The 20012-nt window shown below is 43.2% G+C and overlaps 12 protein-coding genes across 12 annotated transcripts; 5 read left to right on the plus strand and 7 right to left on the minus strand. All coding sequences in view use genetic code 12, as the record gives it.

Moving 5' to 3' along the window:
* Positions 1-140: 140 nt before the first annotated feature.
* Positions 141-1016, plus strand: PGUG_00827 (mitochondrial 54S ribosomal protein uL10m; the record flags this gene model as incomplete). Its single annotated transcript, XM_001487400.1, has 1 exon — positions 141-1016. The coding sequence occupies one exon, from the start codon at positions 141-143 to the stop codon at positions 1014-1016; it is 876 nt and encodes a 291-aa protein (XP_001487450.2).
* Positions 1017-1121: 105 nt separating this feature from the next.
* On the plus strand, positions 1122-1940 carry PGUG_00828 (tRNA (guanine46-N7)-methyltransferase; the record flags this gene model as incomplete). The annotated part of the gene is made up of 1 exon (XM_001487401.1): positions 1122-1940. The coding sequence occupies one exon, from the start codon at positions 1122-1124 to the stop codon at positions 1938-1940; it is 819 nt and encodes a 272-aa protein (XP_001487451.2).
* A 111-nt stretch (positions 1941-2051) lies between these two features.
* Positions 2052-2735, minus strand: PGUG_00829 (uncharacterized protein; the record flags this gene model as incomplete). The annotated part of the gene is made up of 1 exon (XM_001487402.1): positions 2052-2735. The coding sequence occupies one exon, from the start codon at positions 2733-2735 to the stop codon at positions 2052-2054; it is 684 nt and encodes a 227-aa protein (XP_001487452.2).
* A 659-nt stretch (positions 2736-3394) lies between these two features.
* Positions 3395-6307, minus strand: VPS11 (tethering complex subunit; the record flags this gene model as incomplete). The annotated part of the gene is made up of 1 exon (XM_001487403.1): positions 3395-6307. The coding sequence occupies one exon, from the start codon at positions 6305-6307 to the stop codon at positions 3395-3397; it is 2913 nt and encodes a 970-aa protein (XP_001487453.2).
* A 156-nt stretch (positions 6308-6463) lies between these two features.
* On the plus strand, positions 6464-8704 carry PGUG_00831 (uncharacterized protein; the record flags this gene model as incomplete). The annotated part of the gene is made up of 1 exon (XM_001487404.1): positions 6464-8704. One exon carries the CDS (start codon positions 6464-6466, stop codon positions 8702-8704), a length of 2241 nt encoding a protein of 746 aa, XP_001487454.2.
* Positions 8705-8720: 16 nt separating this feature from the next.
* PGUG_00832 (uncharacterized protein) lies at positions 8721-9875 on the minus strand (the record flags this gene model as incomplete). Its single annotated transcript, XM_001487405.1, has 1 exon — positions 8721-9875. One exon carries the CDS (start codon positions 9873-9875, stop codon positions 8721-8723), a length of 1155 nt encoding a protein of 384 aa, XP_001487455.2.
* A 636-nt stretch (positions 9876-10511) lies between these two features.
* Positions 10512-10988, minus strand: GNA1 (glucosamine 6-phosphate N-acetyltransferase; the record flags this gene model as incomplete). Its single annotated transcript, XM_001487406.1, has 1 exon — positions 10512-10988. One exon carries the CDS (start codon positions 10986-10988, stop codon positions 10512-10514), a length of 477 nt encoding a protein of 158 aa, XP_001487456.2.
* Positions 10989-11107: 119 nt separating this feature from the next.
* Positions 11108-13711, plus strand: PGUG_00834 (uncharacterized protein; the record flags this gene model as incomplete). Its single annotated transcript, XM_001487407.1, has 1 exon — positions 11108-13711. The coding sequence occupies one exon, from the start codon at positions 11108-11110 to the stop codon at positions 13709-13711; it is 2604 nt and encodes an 867-aa protein (XP_001487457.2).
* Positions 13712-13752: 41 nt separating this feature from the next.
* Positions 13753-15618, minus strand: SEF2 (Sef2p; the record flags this gene model as incomplete). Its single annotated transcript, XM_001487408.1, has 1 exon — positions 13753-15618. One exon carries the CDS (start codon positions 15616-15618, stop codon positions 13753-13755), a length of 1866 nt encoding a protein of 621 aa, XP_001487458.2.
* A 393-nt stretch (positions 15619-16011) lies between these two features.
* Positions 16012-16470, plus strand: SNM1 (Snm1p; the record flags this gene model as incomplete). Its single annotated transcript, XM_001487409.1, has 1 exon — positions 16012-16470. One exon carries the CDS (start codon positions 16012-16014, stop codon positions 16468-16470), a length of 459 nt encoding a protein of 152 aa, XP_001487459.2.
* Positions 16471-16556: 86 nt separating this feature from the next.
* On the minus strand, positions 16557-18119 carry PGUG_00837 (uncharacterized protein; the record flags this gene model as incomplete). The annotated part of the gene is made up of 1 exon (XM_001487410.1): positions 16557-18119. The coding sequence occupies one exon, from the start codon at positions 18117-18119 to the stop codon at positions 16557-16559; it is 1563 nt and encodes a 520-aa protein (XP_001487460.2).
* A 107-nt stretch (positions 18120-18226) lies between these two features.
* Positions 18227-19612, minus strand: HST3 (NAD-dependent histone deacetylase; the record flags this gene model as incomplete). Its single annotated transcript, XM_001487411.1, has 1 exon — positions 18227-19612. The coding sequence occupies one exon, from the start codon at positions 19610-19612 to the stop codon at positions 18227-18229; it is 1386 nt and encodes a 461-aa protein (XP_001487461.2).
* Between the last annotated feature and the right edge of the window lie 400 nt (positions 19613-20012).

Raw genomic sequence — 20012 nt, forward strand, 5'->3', positions numbered from 1 at the left:
TTTTTTTTGCAATTTTGCAATCTTCTTAATTTTTTCAGTTGTCAAAATAAGTGAAAATACAAAATCGAAAGAAAAGTTGAAACTTCTAGTTCAAACAGAGAGTGTTCTCTCTTCTTGTTCTGAATCTCTACCTGTTTCTTATGCTCCCATTTAACCTATTCGTCTTTTCCACTTCCCGTACTTTCTCACCAGCGTGCGCACACCAACTGAAAATTTCCAGATTTCATCCATTTACGCTGCCTACTGTTCACGCCATGTTCGCCTTGCGAAGCTTGAATCGCTTTTCCGGAGCCATAAGGAGCAGTCTGGTGCTTCTACATGCCGCCAAATCCATAAGTAGTGGGTCCAGCCTACAAAACCTCAGGTTTAATACCACATCCACAAACTCCCCAGTGTTCTCCGTCGAGAATCGAGACACTGGAAAGCATATTTGGGCCCGGAAAACCTTCTTGGTCGACTATTACAAGTACTTGAACGACAACAATGAAATTGTGTTATACGTGCATCATAATAACTTGGTTAGAGCCGACAACAAGCGGTTTCGATCCGAATTGAAGAAGGCTGGTGCCCAACTCACCATCATCCGTAACAGTATCTACAGTGTATATTTGAGATCAGAGCATGAAGAAGACCCAGCAGACAGGGAGACTTCCAAGAAAAACAAGGACGTGGTGCACCCGTTGACGCCGTTGCTCAATGGTCCTACTGGTATTATAACCATTTCGCAATGTGATCCGCTGGTGGTGTCGCAGACACTCAAGATTCTCAAGTCTGCTCAAGAAAAACTCATTTTGATAGGAGCAAAGATCGAAAGTAAGGTGTTTGATATCGACCAAGTCAACCAATTCAAGGATTTGCCCAATAAAGACCAATTACAGGGCCAGCTTGCTGGTTTATTGACCATCCTTGGAGGTGCTGGTTTGGTAAGAACTTTGGAGTCTCCGGGTACTGCCCTCTACTTGACATTGGATCAACGTAAACAGGATATGGATCCAGAGTCGAATGATAGCTTGTAAATAATATAAATCATAGTGTAAACTTATTGTACCAAATGCCTACCTGACACCAGTAGGCGTATGTGCGATGCTCTTCGCATCGCGAAAAACCAACTCCATTAAACCATGTCGACTGATAGTGAGTCCAAAAGGCGAGCCTATAGAGAAGAAAAGGAAGGGGCCAGAAAGAAGTCGGTCAAGCTTGCCCCCGAGGCAACGCCAGAGTCCAAACCAGACCTTCCTAGGAAAAGATACTACAGACAGAGAGCACATTCTAATCCATTTTCTGACCATCTGCTTGATTATCCACGCAATCCCGATGCTATGGAGTGGGGGAAATTGTACCCAGAGTATGCCAACACCGACAAGAAAGTGGAAATTGCCGATATAGGGTGTGGATACGGAGGGTTGATGATTGGTTTGGCCAAAGAGTATCCTCAGACGATGATTCTTGGAATGGAAATCAGAGTCCAAGTCACCCAATATGTGGAAGATCGAATAATTGCATTGAGAGAAAAACACGAGAAGGACGAGGTCAACTACCAAAATATTGCTGTACTTAGAGGCAATGCCATGAAATTCTTACCAAATTTTTTTCACCGAGGACAATTGAAAAAGATGTTTTTTTGCTTTCCAGATCCCCATTTTAAGCAAAGAAAGCATAAAGCCAGAATCATCACCACCACGTTGTTGTCGGAGTATGCCTACGTTTTGAGAGAAGAGGGTGTGTTGTACACTATTACCGATGTGGAAGACCTTCATATATGGATGGTGAAGCATTTGGATGATCATCCACTCTTCGAGCGATTAGACAAAGAATGGGAAAAAAATGACAAATGTGTGTCTATTATGTACGGGTCTACCGAAGAGGGCCAAAAGGTGGCAAGAAACAAAGGTAGTAAATTCGTTGCATGTTTCAGAAGAGTCGCCAACCCAGAGGAATAAGTAATATTGAATACGAACATCGGGGCCACATTGGCATATATAAATACTCTCAAGCTGGGTTATAGCAAGATAACTACTTAATAAAAAAAATAATAAAAGAACACCACGAGTTTACAATCTCACTGGTACCTCAACCTTGGAGGTATCAGCAGCATCGTCAAACTCATCCAAGATCGAGTCGTCGGCCGATGATGGGACTTCAGGGAACTTGGAGGCACCGGTGGTGTGGGCAGAAGTAGGTTCTTTGTAGCCATTAGTTTCAGTTCCAACAGTGGAACCGGCGGTTCTCACGGGAATCTTACTATTGATGAACGATCCAAGAGGTCCAGTTTTCTTCACCAAAGTGTCAAAGTGTGGACCAGCTTTCTTGTGGGCAGCGGCGCTCAACTCCGAGGCCTTGTCCTTGGCAAGCTTAGTGTATTGGGTGACAGCAGCATCGATCTCCTTCTTGTTGTGAACGTAAACCGCTGGGAGGGTAAACGTCAAAACGACACCAGCAAACACCAAAGTATAGAGAGAGAACCATGAGGTGATCTTGTAGAGAACATATGAAAGACCAGCAGCCTTCAATGTGACTTCAATGTCGTGTGCGTAGATCACCTTTTGGATCTGCTCCTCGAATTTCTCAGAGCATCTGGCCACTTGTGGCAACACTTCACTGTTAAATTGCTTAGCGTATGACTTGGCAGCAGGCTTGTACTTGGTAACAAAACCTTGACCAGTCACGAGCTTTCCAGCGTATTCGGCAGCGGCAGCAACTGTAGTTAGTAAAGGGTTCAGGAGAGTGTCAATCATCTCGATCGAGATCAACGAATCAGAAAAGCATCCGAGTTGTCAATCAAAGAGCTGTCAATGGCTTGTAATTGACAGATCTTTGGTCCGCTTCGTTATCGGAAAAAAAGTTAAACTTACCTGTCAATCCCAAATAGGCGACGTGGAAGAAAACGTTGAATAAATTAACGGTTTTAAAAACGATCAAAGTCGCCACAATTCCACCAAAAACCTTACCGGTTCTGGCTGGGTCTTGCCAGGTCAACAAGGCTTTGTTGGGGGTAGTTACGGGGGTAGTTACAGGGGCGGTAGACATTTGTGATAAATCGTCAAAAAGTAAATTGGTGAAATTCTCCTTGAAAATTTCTGTCACGAGACCACATGCCGAGTTGCGGTAGCAGCAACAATTGCTACGCCCGAGCATCGCGATTCAGGTTCGGGGCTATAGACTACATGTAGAGACTGCCTGTATGCTATTGGATTGGTTTGAACACCTACAGCTACATAATGGTTGCAATTGACCTACATGGTTGTGGCACCACTCAGTTCATTGTGCAGGCTGCCGGCCGCTGATAACAGCAATTGGGTGCAAAGATGCGCATGAGATAATGTGGCATCGGGTTGCAAATAACCACAAGAATCACCAATCATTCAGTTAGTCTCCTGCGAAAGGTGCGCTCCTTTTAATCCTCGACGATAGGAACGTATTCTTCCTCCATGACTCCTCGACCCAAGTAATCCGTAATCAATCTGAACCGATCTGTGGTTTCTTCCAAGAGTTGCTGGAACTCTTGTTCTTGATCCTTGGCTTGTAGTTGTTCCTCGCGGAGTGCTGAAACCTGATCAAAGTCTTTAAAGCAAAGAGGACAGCGCTGAGTTGAATCATTAGCCAGTTTGGATACTGCCATAAACGTATTTTCATTCAAACACCGCTGGTGATAAGAGTGTTTGCATTTGAAATGGACCATTGGAAAGTCAAGTTTCAAGTGGCACATAGAGCACTTGTTGTTCTGAAGCAAAAATGGTTGTGATTTCAACTCGTTTAGTTTGAGAGTATTTTTGGTGGATTCGCTCTCATACGACTGGATAAGTTTTTCGTTATTGGATATCTCCTGTGACTGCTCGTCAAGGTATTCGATGAGATAATCCTTCACTAGTCCTAAAGTGGTGAAATCCTTGCTGCTTAGTATGCGTACCACTTCTATTGGCGTTGCCAAACGATGCGTTTGAATATTCCGAAGGACATACGACATGTCCTTTTGTGTAGTTTTGTTGAATACTGTCTTCAGCGAAACCATGTACCGCAACAACATCATGAATAGCGCTGGTTTCGCATCTCCGTACGTCTTCACAATATTGAAACACTCATTAATATCACCAACGATTTGAGCGCTTTGAAATAAACTTTCCTCGAATCCACTTTGCTGCTGAGAAAACTTCTCGCCCTCTTGAAACCCATTAATATGTGAAAGTAACAACACAGACAGCCTGTCCAAAAGTTTTGGATATTGAGCAATTAAAGCATTAGCCTTTTTCAGCCACTCAGTGGCATTCTCTGGGTCCGATTTTGCCAATGAAAGATATCTTTCAAACAATGTTATCAATAAGTCTTTCTTGTCGTTGGAATTTCCTTGGTACTTGTCAAAAGTATGTATGCATGCCTCCAAAAAGATAACGAATTCGTATGGATTATTGATAAAGCTTGAAAATATCAAACTTGCCCTTGGAGGCATATAAGTAGGTTCGCTGGGTTCAGGAAGCTTTTCAACCTTCAGGTCTCCACCTATATAGTTGAGAAACGCCATATAACTGCTGAGGGTGCCTGTAGTCTCGGCCTCGTTCGCTTTCCCATTTTCTGTGTCGACGGTAGGCTCAATCTTGATTGGTTTGTAGCTTCCAGTGAACACATTGATAAGAAGTTCGGTGGTTTCAAGTGGTAATTGTTCTAGTAACTGTTTCGAATGCTCAATCAAAATCAACAACAAGTCGTCTACTGGAAGTCCCTTCACGAATTTGAGACACTGGTTGGGCTGTTTCAAGTCGTTGAGCTGTATAGCCACAATCAAATTGGGCTGGTCTAGCTTATTTAGCAATTTGATCACCTGAGGATAAAACTGACACTCCTTAAAAAGATTTATGATCAACTGGAAATTTAAGTTGTGAAGACTAGAACTCTTAGACAAGTCCAAATTTTCAATAAATTTATCGAGCTCATCAACCATCTGAAGCTTGCAATAGCAACAGAGGAGAAGAGTAATGTGATCGTTATCAGCAAACCCGATTTCAGATAAGCTGGTCAAGAACTGCGTGAGATTTTTCGTATTGGAAACGTCTTTGAATTTGATAATGATGCTCATAATGAATTCCTGAACCGTTTCATCAGAGGTATCGTTCCAGTCAAAAAAGTTGAGGCAGCGAGCATAGCATTGGATTGATTCCTCAAAGCTTCCAGATTCGTAGAGATGGTCTCCATGCTGTCTTTCAATCTTTAAAAGCATTTTTTTGGGAAGATTCCATTGCACGGCAAGTTTATGAGCTATGGAAAACAATTGTCGCTGGAGAATGATTTCGATCTGCTGGTTAATAGGTTTTTCATGGAGTTGATAGAGGAGGCCGTTGGAATCAAGGAGGTAAATGTCGTCCCACATTGTGAATACGTGAGTGATCGATGCATTTGGGATGGTGAGACTGAAGGAAATATGTTTGTTGACCAAGTCGATTATCACCACTCTAGTCAGTTGCAAGTCTTCGCCTGAAAGCGACACTATTAGCAAGTAATTCTTGTGGTACTTGTGGATGGTCCTTTTCGGCATATCTAACAAGATAGTTTCTAGCTTTCGAAGGTGCGAATAATAGCGAATGGATTCTGGAGTAGCCACAATCATATTTTGAGTTTCGTCATCAATGGTACTGCAGAGCAAGTCCACGCCTGTTTTCTTGGACAAGATCCGACTTGGCTGGCCATAGTTTCTGCCGGTGGTCTGTACGGTGATTATTCTCGAGGTGGTGGTCACATAAATAAGATCGTATGCCTTATTGAAATGAACTCCTGTGATTGAGTCGTGGGAATCGTACACTATTCGCTGCTTAGATCCTCGGTCTCGAATAAGATCTCCACGAACAAGAACTACTTTTCCATTCGTGTATCCTATGGCCAAACATGTGAGGCTGTGATTGAACAGAAAGCAGCTTATAGGGTATGAATTGTCGCCATTGTGGATTGTTACCATAGTATGGTACTTGAAATGAGTTTCTACTACTCCTGACTGTACTGCGTCCAAAACTTTGTGCAAATCCCATAACTTAATGATGGGTGGAGATCCTAGTTTCTCCGCTATAGTCAATACCAAATCTGAATTCGGCACAGATTTGACAAAAGTGATCCTATAATCCCAGTCATACGCCTGGAACTCTCCCACGGCCTCCATCTGCTTGTTTATGACCTTTAAAGACGCCAGCTTTACAGCTATCACGAGATAGTTGGAAGAGCCGCCGATTGCCGATAACGACAGATCCGAGTAAAGTTGATCATTCGACCTGTAATTGGGATCTCGTATAGGGATGGTGTCGAAGAGCTGGAATTGACGCCACGCCATGGCTCAAACCTTTATATAAGTAGTGGTTATTGGGAGAGGTGACTATTGGGTGGGTTGAGTTTGTCGCGAACTACCAACTACTTCGCGCGCAGGTTCTGCACCAGTCGTGGACGAACGTGGGATTCCGAACAACAAAAAGAACGCTATTTTTCAGCCATGTCACAGTACGACCCTGTTCTGGACACATACAAGGAGGCGAGCAAACCTGGTACAGACGTAGAACAGCCTAAAATAGTGCACAATGAAAATTCAACACTACTCAACGGCCAATCATTTCCCCTAAACCGGGCCCAATTACCGTCGAATTTGCCCAGCTTCTCAGAACAACGTCCCACCGCGTATGCTCCTCCGTTGATACCTCCAATCCAGCCACGGGAACCTTCTGAACAGCCAAATACCTTCACCCCAACCACGGAAATGGTGATCGAAATGGCCAAAAATAGAGAGCAATTTGTTGCTGGAAAGGACCACCAAGCTGGTGTTGGAGCAACCGATCATGTTATTGCCGGTGAGAGCGCTGGTCTGCTTCCATCACCACTTTCGACACAACGAGAGATTTCTGAACTGGTTACTTCAGTTCCTTCATCCGCTGGTATGCGAACCAGTCGAGTCGTCTATAACGTTCCACCCAAAACAGAACCTGAACCGCCTCGCAAAAAGGCAAAGAAAAAGCCCACAAACCAAGTTGCAACCTCCAAAAGTGCCCGGCATTTGAAAAAGGCCGATGGGGAACCCTTTTGGAGAAAAGACATTCAGTACGATTTCTTGCAAGCAGTTTTCGATGACCAGACGAAGGCATTCACAAACTCGTTTCCACACTGCGAAATCTTGGCATCGTGTAATGAACCCAAACTCACGTTTTGTGATCTCTATATTCGTACGATTGCCGAGCTGGGTAAATGCTCCAAGATCTTGCGTGAGAGATTGCTTCGTAACCGAGAAATGGGCAAATCTGTGGCCAAGGTATGTCTTTTGGTAAACTCAGGAAGACTCAACACCACCATAAATTTTGTTCCGGATATGCGCTCGCTTATGAGAACCTATCATTCGATTCCATCACTTCAGGCCGATCCTATATACGGAGGTTCCAAACCGTTGCAAGATACACCTCGTATCAAATCGATTTTGAAGGCGGTGACGGAAGTTGACCCTCCTTTGCGTTCATTGGATCATGTACTTCAATATCCACCAGCAAAGAAACCCAATGTGACTCCTACACAATTAATATTTTTCATGAGCAACACGTTTAAACCAATAAGGTTTCAACATGACCCTTCAGATCCCGCCGTAGAGCATCCAGCTGTCACCGCCTTTTTAGGTGAAGGAAACCGTTTCATGGAGTTTTTCATGAATTCAAAGATACATCCTGCCAATAGAGCAAAGCGGTTCTTATGGCTCATGTATACATATATTGAGACAAGCTTCACGGAGGAAGAGTTGAAGCTTAATCCCTTCCATTCAAGCATAATTAATCCTATTGAGTTATTGGAGGATGGACAAGTGGATGACTTTGACAAAGACACCGACTATGAGATCCAGTATTCTGAAAAAATGTACAGCACAAGACTCAAGTGCATTGCAGAAGAAGAGCACAATACACTACCCAAGAGAGGCAATAAGGCCAAAAAGTCTAATGTGGATGATTATGACGAATCCTTTGACGTCCATAGTCCAGACCCTCATGGGGACGATTTCGAATATCATCATCCAGCCAAGAAACAAAAAGTTGCAGACCCTACTCCTGTTTCTACTCATGATCTCTTGAGCGATGATATTGACTACTCACAGTACACTCTTGGAGATGATTTGGTAGACGGCTTTGAAGGACCGGTTCCCGCACATTTACCCCAGATTCCAATCAAAGACTTGTGTGATATATACATGGCATACACAGACAGTTACCCCCGAGTTCCTCGAAGTTACACCTCGGCAGCTTCACAGCAGAATATAGCTGCCAAGTCAGCACCATACATACATCAAGCCAGTGAAGATTACAAGCTGACGAAAACCAGCTTTGAGGCGAGAAAAGCAGCTTTGAAAGAATGGATGAGAAAATATTTTGAGGCTAGAAAAGATAGTGGAAACCGTTTGGTCGGTATAGAATGGGAACGTTTGCGGTACGATGTATTAAGTGGTGTTGAAGGTTTTATGTACCGTCACACGGCAAAGGTCTTGGAAGCACTTCAAAAGAGTGTTAATAATTCCAATGAAGAAATCAAGATTCCCGAAATGGAATTTCTTCCAGTGTACGAGTTTGACAAGATTGGACAACAAGCAGATTATTTGTGCAAGGTGCTGTCGTTCTGTGAGGAGTTATACCCCAAAGTTGTTCCCGCACATGCCACAACCACTAAAATGACGTTTGATTTGGAAAATGAGGTATTGAAGTTAGAGTAGATGTCCTTTCTTAGGTTCATATCATGACATGAAACGACGTTTTAATTATAGTTTCGAGCGCAGCTACTACGCCGTGCTCTTCTGCTAGAGCGGAAAACAACGACGATAAATCCATGGCCGTAGAATTGTTTGTAGCGATAAGCTTGAGGTCCGAGCCACAGGCACCAGTCGTATAGTCACTTAGTATGATATTCCAAACAAGTCTGATGGTATAGATGGAATTTTCAACTGGCACATTCAACTCGACGCTTTCAACGGTCCGAACTATGGCGTAAAGTCGAACATCGTTATCGATCTCGTGTGAATCCATAAGTGGTTTAAAGCGAGAGTGGGCGATAAACTTGGAGAACTTGCGTATTATCTCGTAGATTGTCTGAACTCTTTTTTGGAGGATACCGGACAAAGACGCTAGACAGTGCATTAATATGTTGAGCTTGCATAGCACAAGGAAGTCGTGTTCTATCTTTTGGTGTATCGTGGGTGACAAGAGAGATAAGGTAATTAGTGCAGATTTGCTGGTGATCTGTATGCTTGAAACAGAATTCAGAGACGTGAGATTTATCTTGAAAGGAACTTTGAACAAATTGGGCGATATTAAAGTGAAGATCAACGTCCTGGTGCCGTCATCGTTTGTAAGTGATTGTTGTTGGCGAACATCCAAGAACGGAGCAAAGTGACGCACCATCTTCAAGCGGTCTTTCCAGTCATCTGAGGGTAGAAAGCTGAAATTGGAAGATGGAATCATGGAAAGTTGGGCTTGTGACGTTGCTGGAGAGGCGTCCAGGGTCCGTTTACGAATCGTCTTTTTCACTTTTTTCTTAGCAGGTGGCTGTTTTTTTGAGCGCAAATAGTTCACTCTAATGTTGATTTCCTCCACATCCGACTTCAATTCAGAGCGCTTGATCAACAAAGAGTCGCGTAGCTTCTTGAGACGTAGTCGTTCTTGGTTCTCTTCTAAAAGGGCATTTAACAGTGCCTCAGGGTCGTCTGGATGCAGCTGATCAGGACCAGATTCTGAGTCGTTAGATGCATTATGAAGTGTTATAGTTTTGCTTGGTGACTCCCTTTGCTCTGAATTGGTGGTATTTGGAAGGTTTATATCCTCAAATGCGTTTTTTTTCGGCGAACCACCTAAAATATCATCTAGTGATAACAGTGGAAGTCTGCTCATTTTGGCTTTTATGAATTGCAAAGAGCTTAAAGAACGTTTGACGGCATTTAAGTACTCCTATAGTCAATAAGGAAAATATAATCGTTCTTGTCTGGTTAAATAAATAAACTGAATGAATGAATGTGTGTTGTTTGTTGATTGATTCGCGTTATCGCACGAATTTCAATATCGATGAGCATAAATACTACAAGATGGTTTCAGCGCCTGAACTAAAAAAAGTAAGTACGAACGCTGGCGGATCGAAATTTATACTAACGACAGTACTTGGATCGAAAAATATCGGTGCATTTGAACGGATCTCGAAACGTAGTGGGAACTTTACGAGGATATGATGTAAGTAACCAGATTGCAATCACTATAAAAACGTACTAACTTTAGGTTTTTTTGAACATTACGCTAGCAGACGCATTGGACGGTGAAACAGAGATAGGGACAGTGGTAAGTATCTTCTCAAAGGGCTTTTTGTATCGTGATACTAACGACAGGTTATACGAGGCAATTCGATCGTTTCTTTGGAGGTAAGTATTTTATTCAGAGGTTTTTACGCACAAGAGCAACTAACACAGGCATTAGAACGAATTTAGTAAGGAGGTAATCTATCATTTGAGTTTTGGCGCTTGTAGAATTTACGTTTATCTATTGCTTAAATCTTGTGCACATTTCCAGTCCAGCCTTGGAATAACCACATTTTTCATAGAACCCAACATTATGAGGTGAACAGTCCAAGATCACCTTGTAGCATCCAATTGTCTTGGCTATATCGGTGAGCCTGGTAATCATGGCTCTGCCCAAGTTTTTCCCTTGTTCGGTGTTGGCAACTGCGATGTCTTCAATATGGCCCACTTTTCCACACAGATGGATGACTTTTTTCTCCACGAGAAGCATTCCCGTGGCCACCACCACTCCCTCAGCATTTGTGATGACGTGGGGTTTATAAATGTCAGGCAAACTCAGCCAATGGTTGTATACTTCGTCGAAGTTTTCAGCACTGATGTCCCCCACAGTGGTCAACACTTTGAGTGTCTCTATGTACAGATTTGAATAATCAGACTTCTCTACTGGACGGAAGTTGTATCCGTGAGGAAGCTCGGGAAGTTCGGAGGACTCTGTCATGGTTGATCACAATGTTCTTGTAGTTTCACTTCTATCTCCTGGCCCTCACGTGCGAATGTCGAAGTGAGAGAAGCCATTCTGCAGTAGCAGTAACCAATTGCTACCACCAACTTTTCACTATGAAACCATGGTCGTTTTTCTTGTGGTACTTGTGCAGTGTGGTGAGTGCCACCTTCATGGAGGACGCATTTGTGCGAGACTGGCTTAAACCACTCGTTGGATCGGTTGAAAAATTCGACATTTTATCGCCGCTGTCCATCGTCGCCTGGACAGATTTGTCCCAGTTGGTGAAACTAAACGTGGAGGAAAACAATACCCATGTTGACTGGCGTGTCGACTTGTCGCAGAAACCAATTGTCGACTATAAACTCTCACCTAACAACCAGTTTTTGGTGTCGTATGACTCCAATGGCGATGTTGATCTTTGGGAGACATCAACTGGCTCCCTTATCCAGCACCACAAGAACGCTGGTCTGGTCGAGAAGAACCCTGGCTTCTTATATGAAACTGGTATTATTACGTTGAGCGGTGGAGATTTGGTCCTTCTTCTTAATAATGGAGATCGTAAATTGATCGCACCAGGCGTCAAAGACTTTCGGTTTTGCCAACAAACAGATTTGGCTTACATTGTCACAAACCACGGCGATGTATTCACGGTATCTGCCGATGGGTCAACCATATCACCTTCGACTGTTGGGGGCCATGATATCAAGTATCTGGAAATTATCGATATGAAAGACGGTGTGATAGCTACCACCAGCGAGTTCATCAAATTAGAATCAGAGACTACCATTGCACACTCATTCCATGAAAAAGTTGGTTTGTTGTCCAACGGCTATTTCTACACCGCTATAGGTTCTAAGCTTGAGATCGTGAAAATTGGCAGTGATGTACCAGTATTCACTCACTCATTTGAGGAAGATATTAAAAATGTCGAGACCAAGGATTCAGTTGCTGCTTTTGTTGCAGTGTACACAGCTACTGATGTCCATATTGTTGTGCTCAATGACTTGCTAATTACTGGCGTTTCTGATGCCGTCAACATCCAGACTCACTCATTGAATAAGGCGGTGAAATCTACAATTTCATGCAACGACCACATCTGGTTTGTTGAGGCTCACACCACTTCACCTACTGCCATTCGGTTGGCATCCTCATCTCAAGATTATACTGACGACAAAACTATAATACTTGACCATTATTCAGGAAGAAGCTTTCTTCTCGTTGACAAACCACAGAGCGAGGGCTCTAAGATCTTGTTTCATTCTGTTCTTAATGCCGGAGACCAATTTGTCTTGACCAGTTGGTTACTCAGAATCAAGAGACACTTGTCTGAGTTGGGCGCTTACTTGTCGTCTTTTGCTACTCACTCTGTATCGCCAGCTACCTCTGAGACGTTTTCCAGAGAGAGCCAATTTGGATTGGGAAAACTCTTGGCTTTTTACGATACTCAAATAAACTCGGTGATTGCGTTGGAATCAGAATCTGGGAAAGTTTCATGGACTACAAGCCTTCAACGAGGATTTGGCGACTTGATCACCGCAATTGATAGTAATGATGTGCTTTATTTTGTGTTTGAGAGCGGTGTGGTCAAATTTGATCTCAATGGTAAAATATTGAAAGAAGAAACCTTGCCACTAGTTAGATCTGCCTTCAAAGTCAACGGGAACGTCTTTGTAAGGTTTGCCAATTCGAAGAATGTGAAAGTTTTGGAGCTGTCAAAGTACTCTTCTCAACCAATTAACTATCTTGTTGAGGCCGGTAAGCAGTCCATTACCGGCTTTGAGGTCAAGGATGAGCATTTGATGCAAACTTGGTCGCACATACCCAAGGGTCGCATAATTACCTCATTGTCAATGCCTTCGTACCATCAATCTGCTTCGGCTGGAATTGCAAGATCTGACAAGACAATCCTTTACAAGTACTTGAACCGAAATCTTGTGGCCGTTTTGACGGAAGTAAAGAATCAGCTTGTTCTTGAGTTGCTTGACGGCATCACCGGCAGCCAAGTCTTTATCCAAAAGCACGATGTAGCCAACATCGATTACACCACTATAAGTCTCACTATGGCTGACAACTGGATTGTTTACAGCTATTATGTTTCAGAGCCTTATTGGGAACAAAGAATCACCGTTGTGGATTTGTTCGATGAAAACCATTCTGCTGTTGCACAATCGGCTTTCAATTCCACTTCAGCTATACAAGCTTCCAGCAAGACCTTTATCTACAGTGAAAGAATCGTCTCGCTAACTTCAACATACTCAAAGCATGGCATAACGTTGAAGTCGATAATTGCTCTCACTGCGAATGGAAGAGCTGTCGAATTACCCAAATTCATCTTGAACAGTAGACGGATAGATGACCGTGAAATAAAGCAAAATGATCTTTTAGACGATTTCAGAATGCTGGCATACGACCCAGTCATTCCAAAAGTTGGCGCTCAAGTGCTCAATCATGTGGACAAGATTTTGGTCACCAGGGACACTAAGGTTCTTGTCAAAGACACAGAACTTGAGTCTACATCAGTGGTATGTGTTGCCAACGATTTCAACATATTTTGCAGCACCATACAGCCGTCTTTGTCCTACGACGTGTTGAGCTCCAAATTTGACAAATTCAAGTTGTTGGTAACCATGGCTATCTTACTAGTTGCGTACTTGATCACAAAGCCATTTGTCGCTTCCAAAAAGTTGAATTCGCAGTGGATCGAAGATGATATCTAAACGAACAAATATATGTAAATTAGGTATTTTGCATGCTTGTATTAATGATTTACTTGAAAAATGGAACACGCGGTAAGCAAGTAATCCATCACCAGCTTATCCTTCTCGTTGTTCGCATCTTTGCCGTATTGGGACCAATTGATGCTATGTGGTTGATCATTGTGCTTGTAGTCGTAGATCGACCTTATCATCTCGTATCTCAACGATGCCACCATATAGTTGCTCATCTTGTCGATTATGAAAACTGACTTTCCACCGAGGGAAATACTGTTTTTGGTATTGAGAGCAGCTTCATCATACATCTTGAGTATCCTCAAATGCTTGGCATTGAATGTGCCCCAGTCTGCATCGGTGAATTTAGACAAAAAGTCGAAGGAACGCATAAAGTTTTCTCTGACGAGACTATACTCGTTGATGCTGTCCAAATATGGAGAGTGGAAAATTCTCATCAAGATCAACGATACTAATTCAAGAACGAAATTATAGTGAATTGGTATCTGTGCAAAGTTTTCGACATCACCAAACGCAGTTTCATACAAGTCAAGTGATTTCTTGCAAGAGATCAAGGCCCGCTTGATAAATGACTTGTAGTTTCTGAGAGTCACATTTTTTGTGGAGAATGCGTAAACGTAAAGCTGTAAGCGCAGGTATTCAACGCTTAGGCGAGTCAAAGTATCACCTGCCAAGTCTGAATGCTGGGTGAGTCGGTTCAAAATAACATCAAACATGTGAATGTTCTGGAGTTTAGTAGCATCGACTTGACCACCTTTGGCTTTACCGTGCATTGTTTCGTTCAATTTCAGTTGTATCAAAGAGAGACGAAGAAGCCAGTTGGTATACTTATCTTCAGGAAAGTTTCCCTCGAACAGACAATTAGCCTTGTTTATGACGTAGTCTGTTTCCGTTCCATTATAGTTAGAATTGGAGATTCCCAAACTGATTAACCAGTAGTTTGAGTTGATCGCAACGAATTTGTATATCCGTTCTCGAATTAGGTTGTTGAGGTGAGACTCTTCAGAAACGTTGACTTCGGTTTTGTGGCTGAACTCACTAATGAATTCCACCTTGTGAAGGCCGAGTTGCAAGGCTATCCGTTTCATTAAAGCGATAAATTTGACGGCGATATCGTCTTCGATTTTTTCAAAATCAGAAGAGGGTAAGGGCCAAGTTGTAAGAATGAGCAATGATGCAAGGGTATAGACATGACGTGGGGTATTATACCAGCACATTTCGACCACTCGGGCCTTGACGTGCTGGCTTAGGTGGTAGAAATTGCTGTATCTTGAAGAATGACGGAATGAGGTGAGTAGAATACACCAGAACAAAAGGTCGTTTTCGTTGTACACAGTCATGATATCCTTCTTGAAAAATGATGCTGGAAATATGGGAAGAAATTGAAGGAAGTTGTTCTCAAAGTCTGTGAAATGAAATTGAGCTTCGGTGAGGCTGATGCTAAATGGTTCACGAGAAGAGTCAGAAGACAATATGAAGTCAGAATCAGCAGAGAGTCCGCCAGCGGACAATATCGGACGACTGGAGGTTTCAGGGACGAGAACCTGTTGCATAGCCGCTACTGAGGGACCGTCGTTTTTGCGCTGAGATAAGGCTTGGATCAACTTTTGTTTGCGGTCAGTCATAGCACTCAAAGACTTCTTTATTTCGTTTACTTCCTCGCTGAGGCTCTCTACCATGTCATTGCCGCGATCGGGCTTCTTGGTGATCACTTCAAGGGTGCAAAAAGCGTTCTTTTTGGCGCAATGGGAACAGGGTCCTGGATGGGTTAAAATGGCATCGCAACGAGTTTTATGTTGTCTGCATCGAGAGCAGGTCTTGAGGACTCGTCCTTGCGAATTATGGGACAAAGGCATGAGCCTAAGCTTTTTTCTGGGTGCTAGCATGATGGCCATGATTAAGATTTAGCAGATTTTCAAAGTAGGTTCTTGAAGGATTTAGAGGTTGTTAGGAGGCTCCGAATTGATTTTGTTGGTGTTTGGTCACGCTGCACACAGTCACACACGTAAAATCAACAAGTTTCAAAAATGGTGGTTCAACCTTAAAACACCTCCCCACTCTTATCGGACCCGATTGTAGTAAGCTTAATAATTTTCGCGCGCTTATTGGCCACACACAAGCCGACCATCGGACCACGCTACGGAGTGCGGGCGCGAATGGTGCGCGGACGATAGGTCAAGCGAAGTGTCGGTGCGAACCACGTTGTGCACAGGATCCGCAAATTGAAGTGAATCAAATCATCGCGAGCGATTATACATGCATTTATTGGCTGCAAAATAACTTTGACGATGAGCGGAAATCAAACCGTAAGCACCTCTGCTCTACACTTTCTCAATCTATCGCATGCTACAGCCTCATCTCCTTTGAACCGACGATACACCTATCTTTTTCTGAACCATGTTGCAGACCATGAGATTGTGCTTCCCAATGAATTCGAAAGCCAGCGCTTTTGCTTGAAATGTGGTCTTAAATACATCCCTGGAGTCAATGTCAAGATACGAGTAGATTACAAGCGAAAAGACGGAGTATCTGCGAACAAACTAGTGTATACCTGTTCAGGCTGTAATCTGAGACATCGCTTTGATTTGGAAGTGCCCACCAAGGTGACTAAAGAACCAGCGGAACCAGTCAAATCCAAGTCTCGACAGCGGGCAAAGAAAAGAAAGACAACTTTGTCGACTATGTTGGCCCAAAAGAAACTGGAGACAAATAAACCATCGCTCGATTTAATGAAGTTTATGAAGTAAGGAGGACGAAAGACAAACTATCAAGGTGACAAAAATTCACCAGACTGAGGCCCATAGCCATAATAATGCATTCGTATCTCATATACTTATCTCCTTGTCTCCCGTCTACACATTCTCACCCACCGCCGTCTTCGATACATACTGTTCAGGTCTATGGGTGCATCATAAACCCATTTTTCGTCAGTATCGACGCTAACAACATCGTCAATCATACGATTGCTTACCCACTCCGTGGGATGCAAATCGACCACCCATTTCGAGTCGAATTTCCAGCCAAGTGGGGGGTCGATTTCATCGAGATTGGAGCAATTGTTAATGTGGGACATTACCGCTACCTCGCCATCACTATCGCTGTCCAAATCTTCGTTTTCGCTTTCGTCGTCGTCGTTATTTTTATCTTCGAATTCATTAAAACCTTCCACCAATGTGCTCAACAAGTGACTAGTAGTTCTACGAGTCGGATTGTTGATGGTAAATACCTCGTTCGTAAACCCCACGGGTTCCCATATACTGGTTTTGGCCAGTAATTTTTGCAATTCAAAAATCTCTGCCTCTTTCGTTTCTTGTGTGGGAGTTTCCTTGTGGAAAAGCACTCGAATCAAATAGGTCTCTATTCGATTGTTGTTGCTCACCACTGCTATTCTGGTTCGCTCGTCAAATATGAGATTTAAAAGATAATTCTTCACCACCGGGTGAAATGCCAAGGTTGAGAGCCAGACAAAGACGATCAAAAAGAACTTTATTGGAAGGTATTTCCACACAAGACATATCACTTTGGGCAAAACAACCGCATTGTAAAAAGAAAAACTCAACAAAAGAATGAATACTAGACTGCTGACAGCTTCATCCTTGAAGTAAAGGTAGTCTTTTGTGAGCCATACGATGAAATCGTATACAGCAACAAAATCAAGTTGATGGTTTTGTAAGTCTGTCAAGTTGAGTAAGAATTCTTGAGAAAATTGCGGCACCGGTTTGGGTATGGAATACGAGCGCAATGGCTCCCCATCAGCAGGAATGGGGCTCCTTCCGAGAAGCTCCTTGAGTGAGTTATCTGGCGGATGACGAATCAAGTAGTGAGGTATAAGCACATTCGTGATTAAATACAAGCATGGGAATGCCAAAAGTAGTTCTGGCCTAAGCACAGCGTGAGTGATGACAAGTAAGATTGCTAATGTGTAGCTTGGTTCTCTCCAGCTGAAGTAGATGGTGATAGCATCGATGCATTGAAATGTGTAGGAAAGACGCAGCGCCAAGAGGGTGGAATTAGTTGACATTGAATTGATGGAGAGCGATGGTCGAGTACTTTGAACTGCTAATCGTTGCGATATTATTTCCGATGATTCAACATTCATGGGTATCATCATTTGGATGACCTTCTCCATCAATTTGTCAGATAAAAGAGAATTGTTGGCAGCACTCGTTCCAGCCGACTTCAGCGTCTCTGTACCTTCGTGGGAGCCCTCGACTTCATCTGAATGGTGAGATTCGGGTTCGCTCTTGGCATAATAGTAGTTCCAGAACGACTGGAAATCCGTATTGGGTTTCTTTTGCGAGCCATCAGGTTCATTTTCTGTCTTTTCCATACTCTTGGATTGCGGGTGAGTGTCGCCAGAAAACACAGACTCACATAAGTGAGCAACCAGATCCATTTGCAATGACAAGAGTTGCTGCTGTAAACGTGAGACACAATTTTGACCTGCACATGGGTTATCTCCTGCATACGGCGCGGCCTACAAGTGATGGTGGGTCGATTCGATTAGTACATATCTACCTCCTGGAACAGTCGCTTCGAGTTCCTTTCTATGTTGATACACACCAGCAGAAGCGGCTCGCAGTCGCGTTCTTCTTTTTTAATTTTGAGCGCATTGAAGTTTTCAGCGTCGGCTTCTGAAAAACTCGAAAGTGGTGTAGGCAACTCAAAGTTGAGTTTGGGTTTGCTGGATACTAGCTTCTCAGACAGACTCTTGCGCTTCAAAGCTGGTCCCTTTTTGTGGGGAGTCGTAGGTGGTGTCAAACCGACCAGCAAGGAACCGACGAATTCCTTTGGTAAGTTCTCGTTGTTGATCTCTTTCTTTACTTCTTTTGAAGCTTCTTTTTCCTCACTGTCAGATTCCTTCTTCACTCTCTTAACCCTCTTGTTTTTGAGTCTCTTGGAGTCTAGCTGTTCTTGAGTGAGGAACAAATCAGGAATCTCATACTTCAATTGCGCAACAAAATCATCACAGTCGCAAAGAACTTCATAGTCTATAATGTTCTCCCATGTAGTTTTTGCTAGCGGTGTTTTGTTCACAAACACCACCTTTCCTCCTTTATCATGGACAGCGCTAGCCAATGTTTTGACGAGCTTTTTGACACCATCGACTCGCAATGATGTACCCATGATTATAAGCATATCTGGCTTCGCTCTGACATCACAATTAAGTCCCTGTGCTAGTATTTCCGCCTGCGGATGGTTCTCACCGTAAAGCACAATCGCTGGACGGAGAAGGCCGATATTTCCCGTCAATCTTTTGCCCAGATAAAGTCGCTCTTGATACTTCATGAAACAATTTTGGCACTCAGGATTTTCGCCCTGGGAAAGCTGGAGTTTGTGCTTCGGCGTCCACTGGGTAGTATGGAAGCAGTGGGTGCAAGAAAGGTGGTGTAGATCGCCATGAAGCTGGACCACATCGAGCGATTTCCATGATTGAAGAAACGTTTTTCCCGACTCAAATTGGTCGGAACGGACTCCTGTTTTGAGCTCGATATTTCTTTCCAATCCGTCAATGTTCTGAGTGTAACAACGCAACAATTTCTTTTTCTCTTTAAGAATTTTGATGAATTTATGTGTCTCGGTGGGAGTAGCCCTAAGTGTAGACAGGTATAACGATTCCATAAATGTACAGAAAACCGCCAAGGAAATCTTACTTCGAAACAAAGAGATGTCGAATAGATCCTGACCCTTAACTACCGCCGTGGGGTGTTTTTCTTTGACTAAATTGTACAATCCTTCTGAAGAACGAAAATCGGGAATCCCCGCATTGCATGAAATACCGGCTCCAGTGATCACGGCTGATTTGCGGGCCTTAAATATGATCTTGGCTAGCTCAGCGAACTTGATATGGGTCAGCGGATCGTTCTCCGCTAGATCTATGGTCTTCATGGTATATGGAACCAACGATGAAGTTCGCAAAGATTGAGACTATTATATGCCTGCTTTTGGCTATTATGGGTGCAAGGATATCGCAAGTAGGGTGCGTGACTCTGAGATCTCACCAGTAAAGTTTCTGGTATGCTTTAATTGTGAATCTTCGAAACGTCGTCCGTATATAGAAGGAATCGCTGCCAAAAAAAAAAACTGTTTGCGAAAGGGCGCCAATCTGAAGACACGATTTCTATGTAGCTAGGGCCTGTTTACACATGCCTCAAATAGGAAAAATGATTTTTTTTGTCAAAGGTGACGTAATCGAAAAGGGCTTTAAACATGGGCAGGATACTGCGCAAGCTGGTGTCAGGTTGTTATTATCCTCTAATGTTGTGGCCTGTCAGAATCGTATTCGCTC

The sequence above is a fragment of the Meyerozyma guilliermondii genome, genomic scaffold (genome assembly GCF_000149425.1).
Source record: "Meyerozyma guilliermondii ATCC 6260 scaffold_1 genomic scaffold, whole genome shotgun sequence".
Classification (NCBI taxonomy): Eukaryota; Fungi; Ascomycota; class Pichiomycetes; order Serinales; family Debaryomycetaceae; genus Meyerozyma; species Meyerozyma guilliermondii.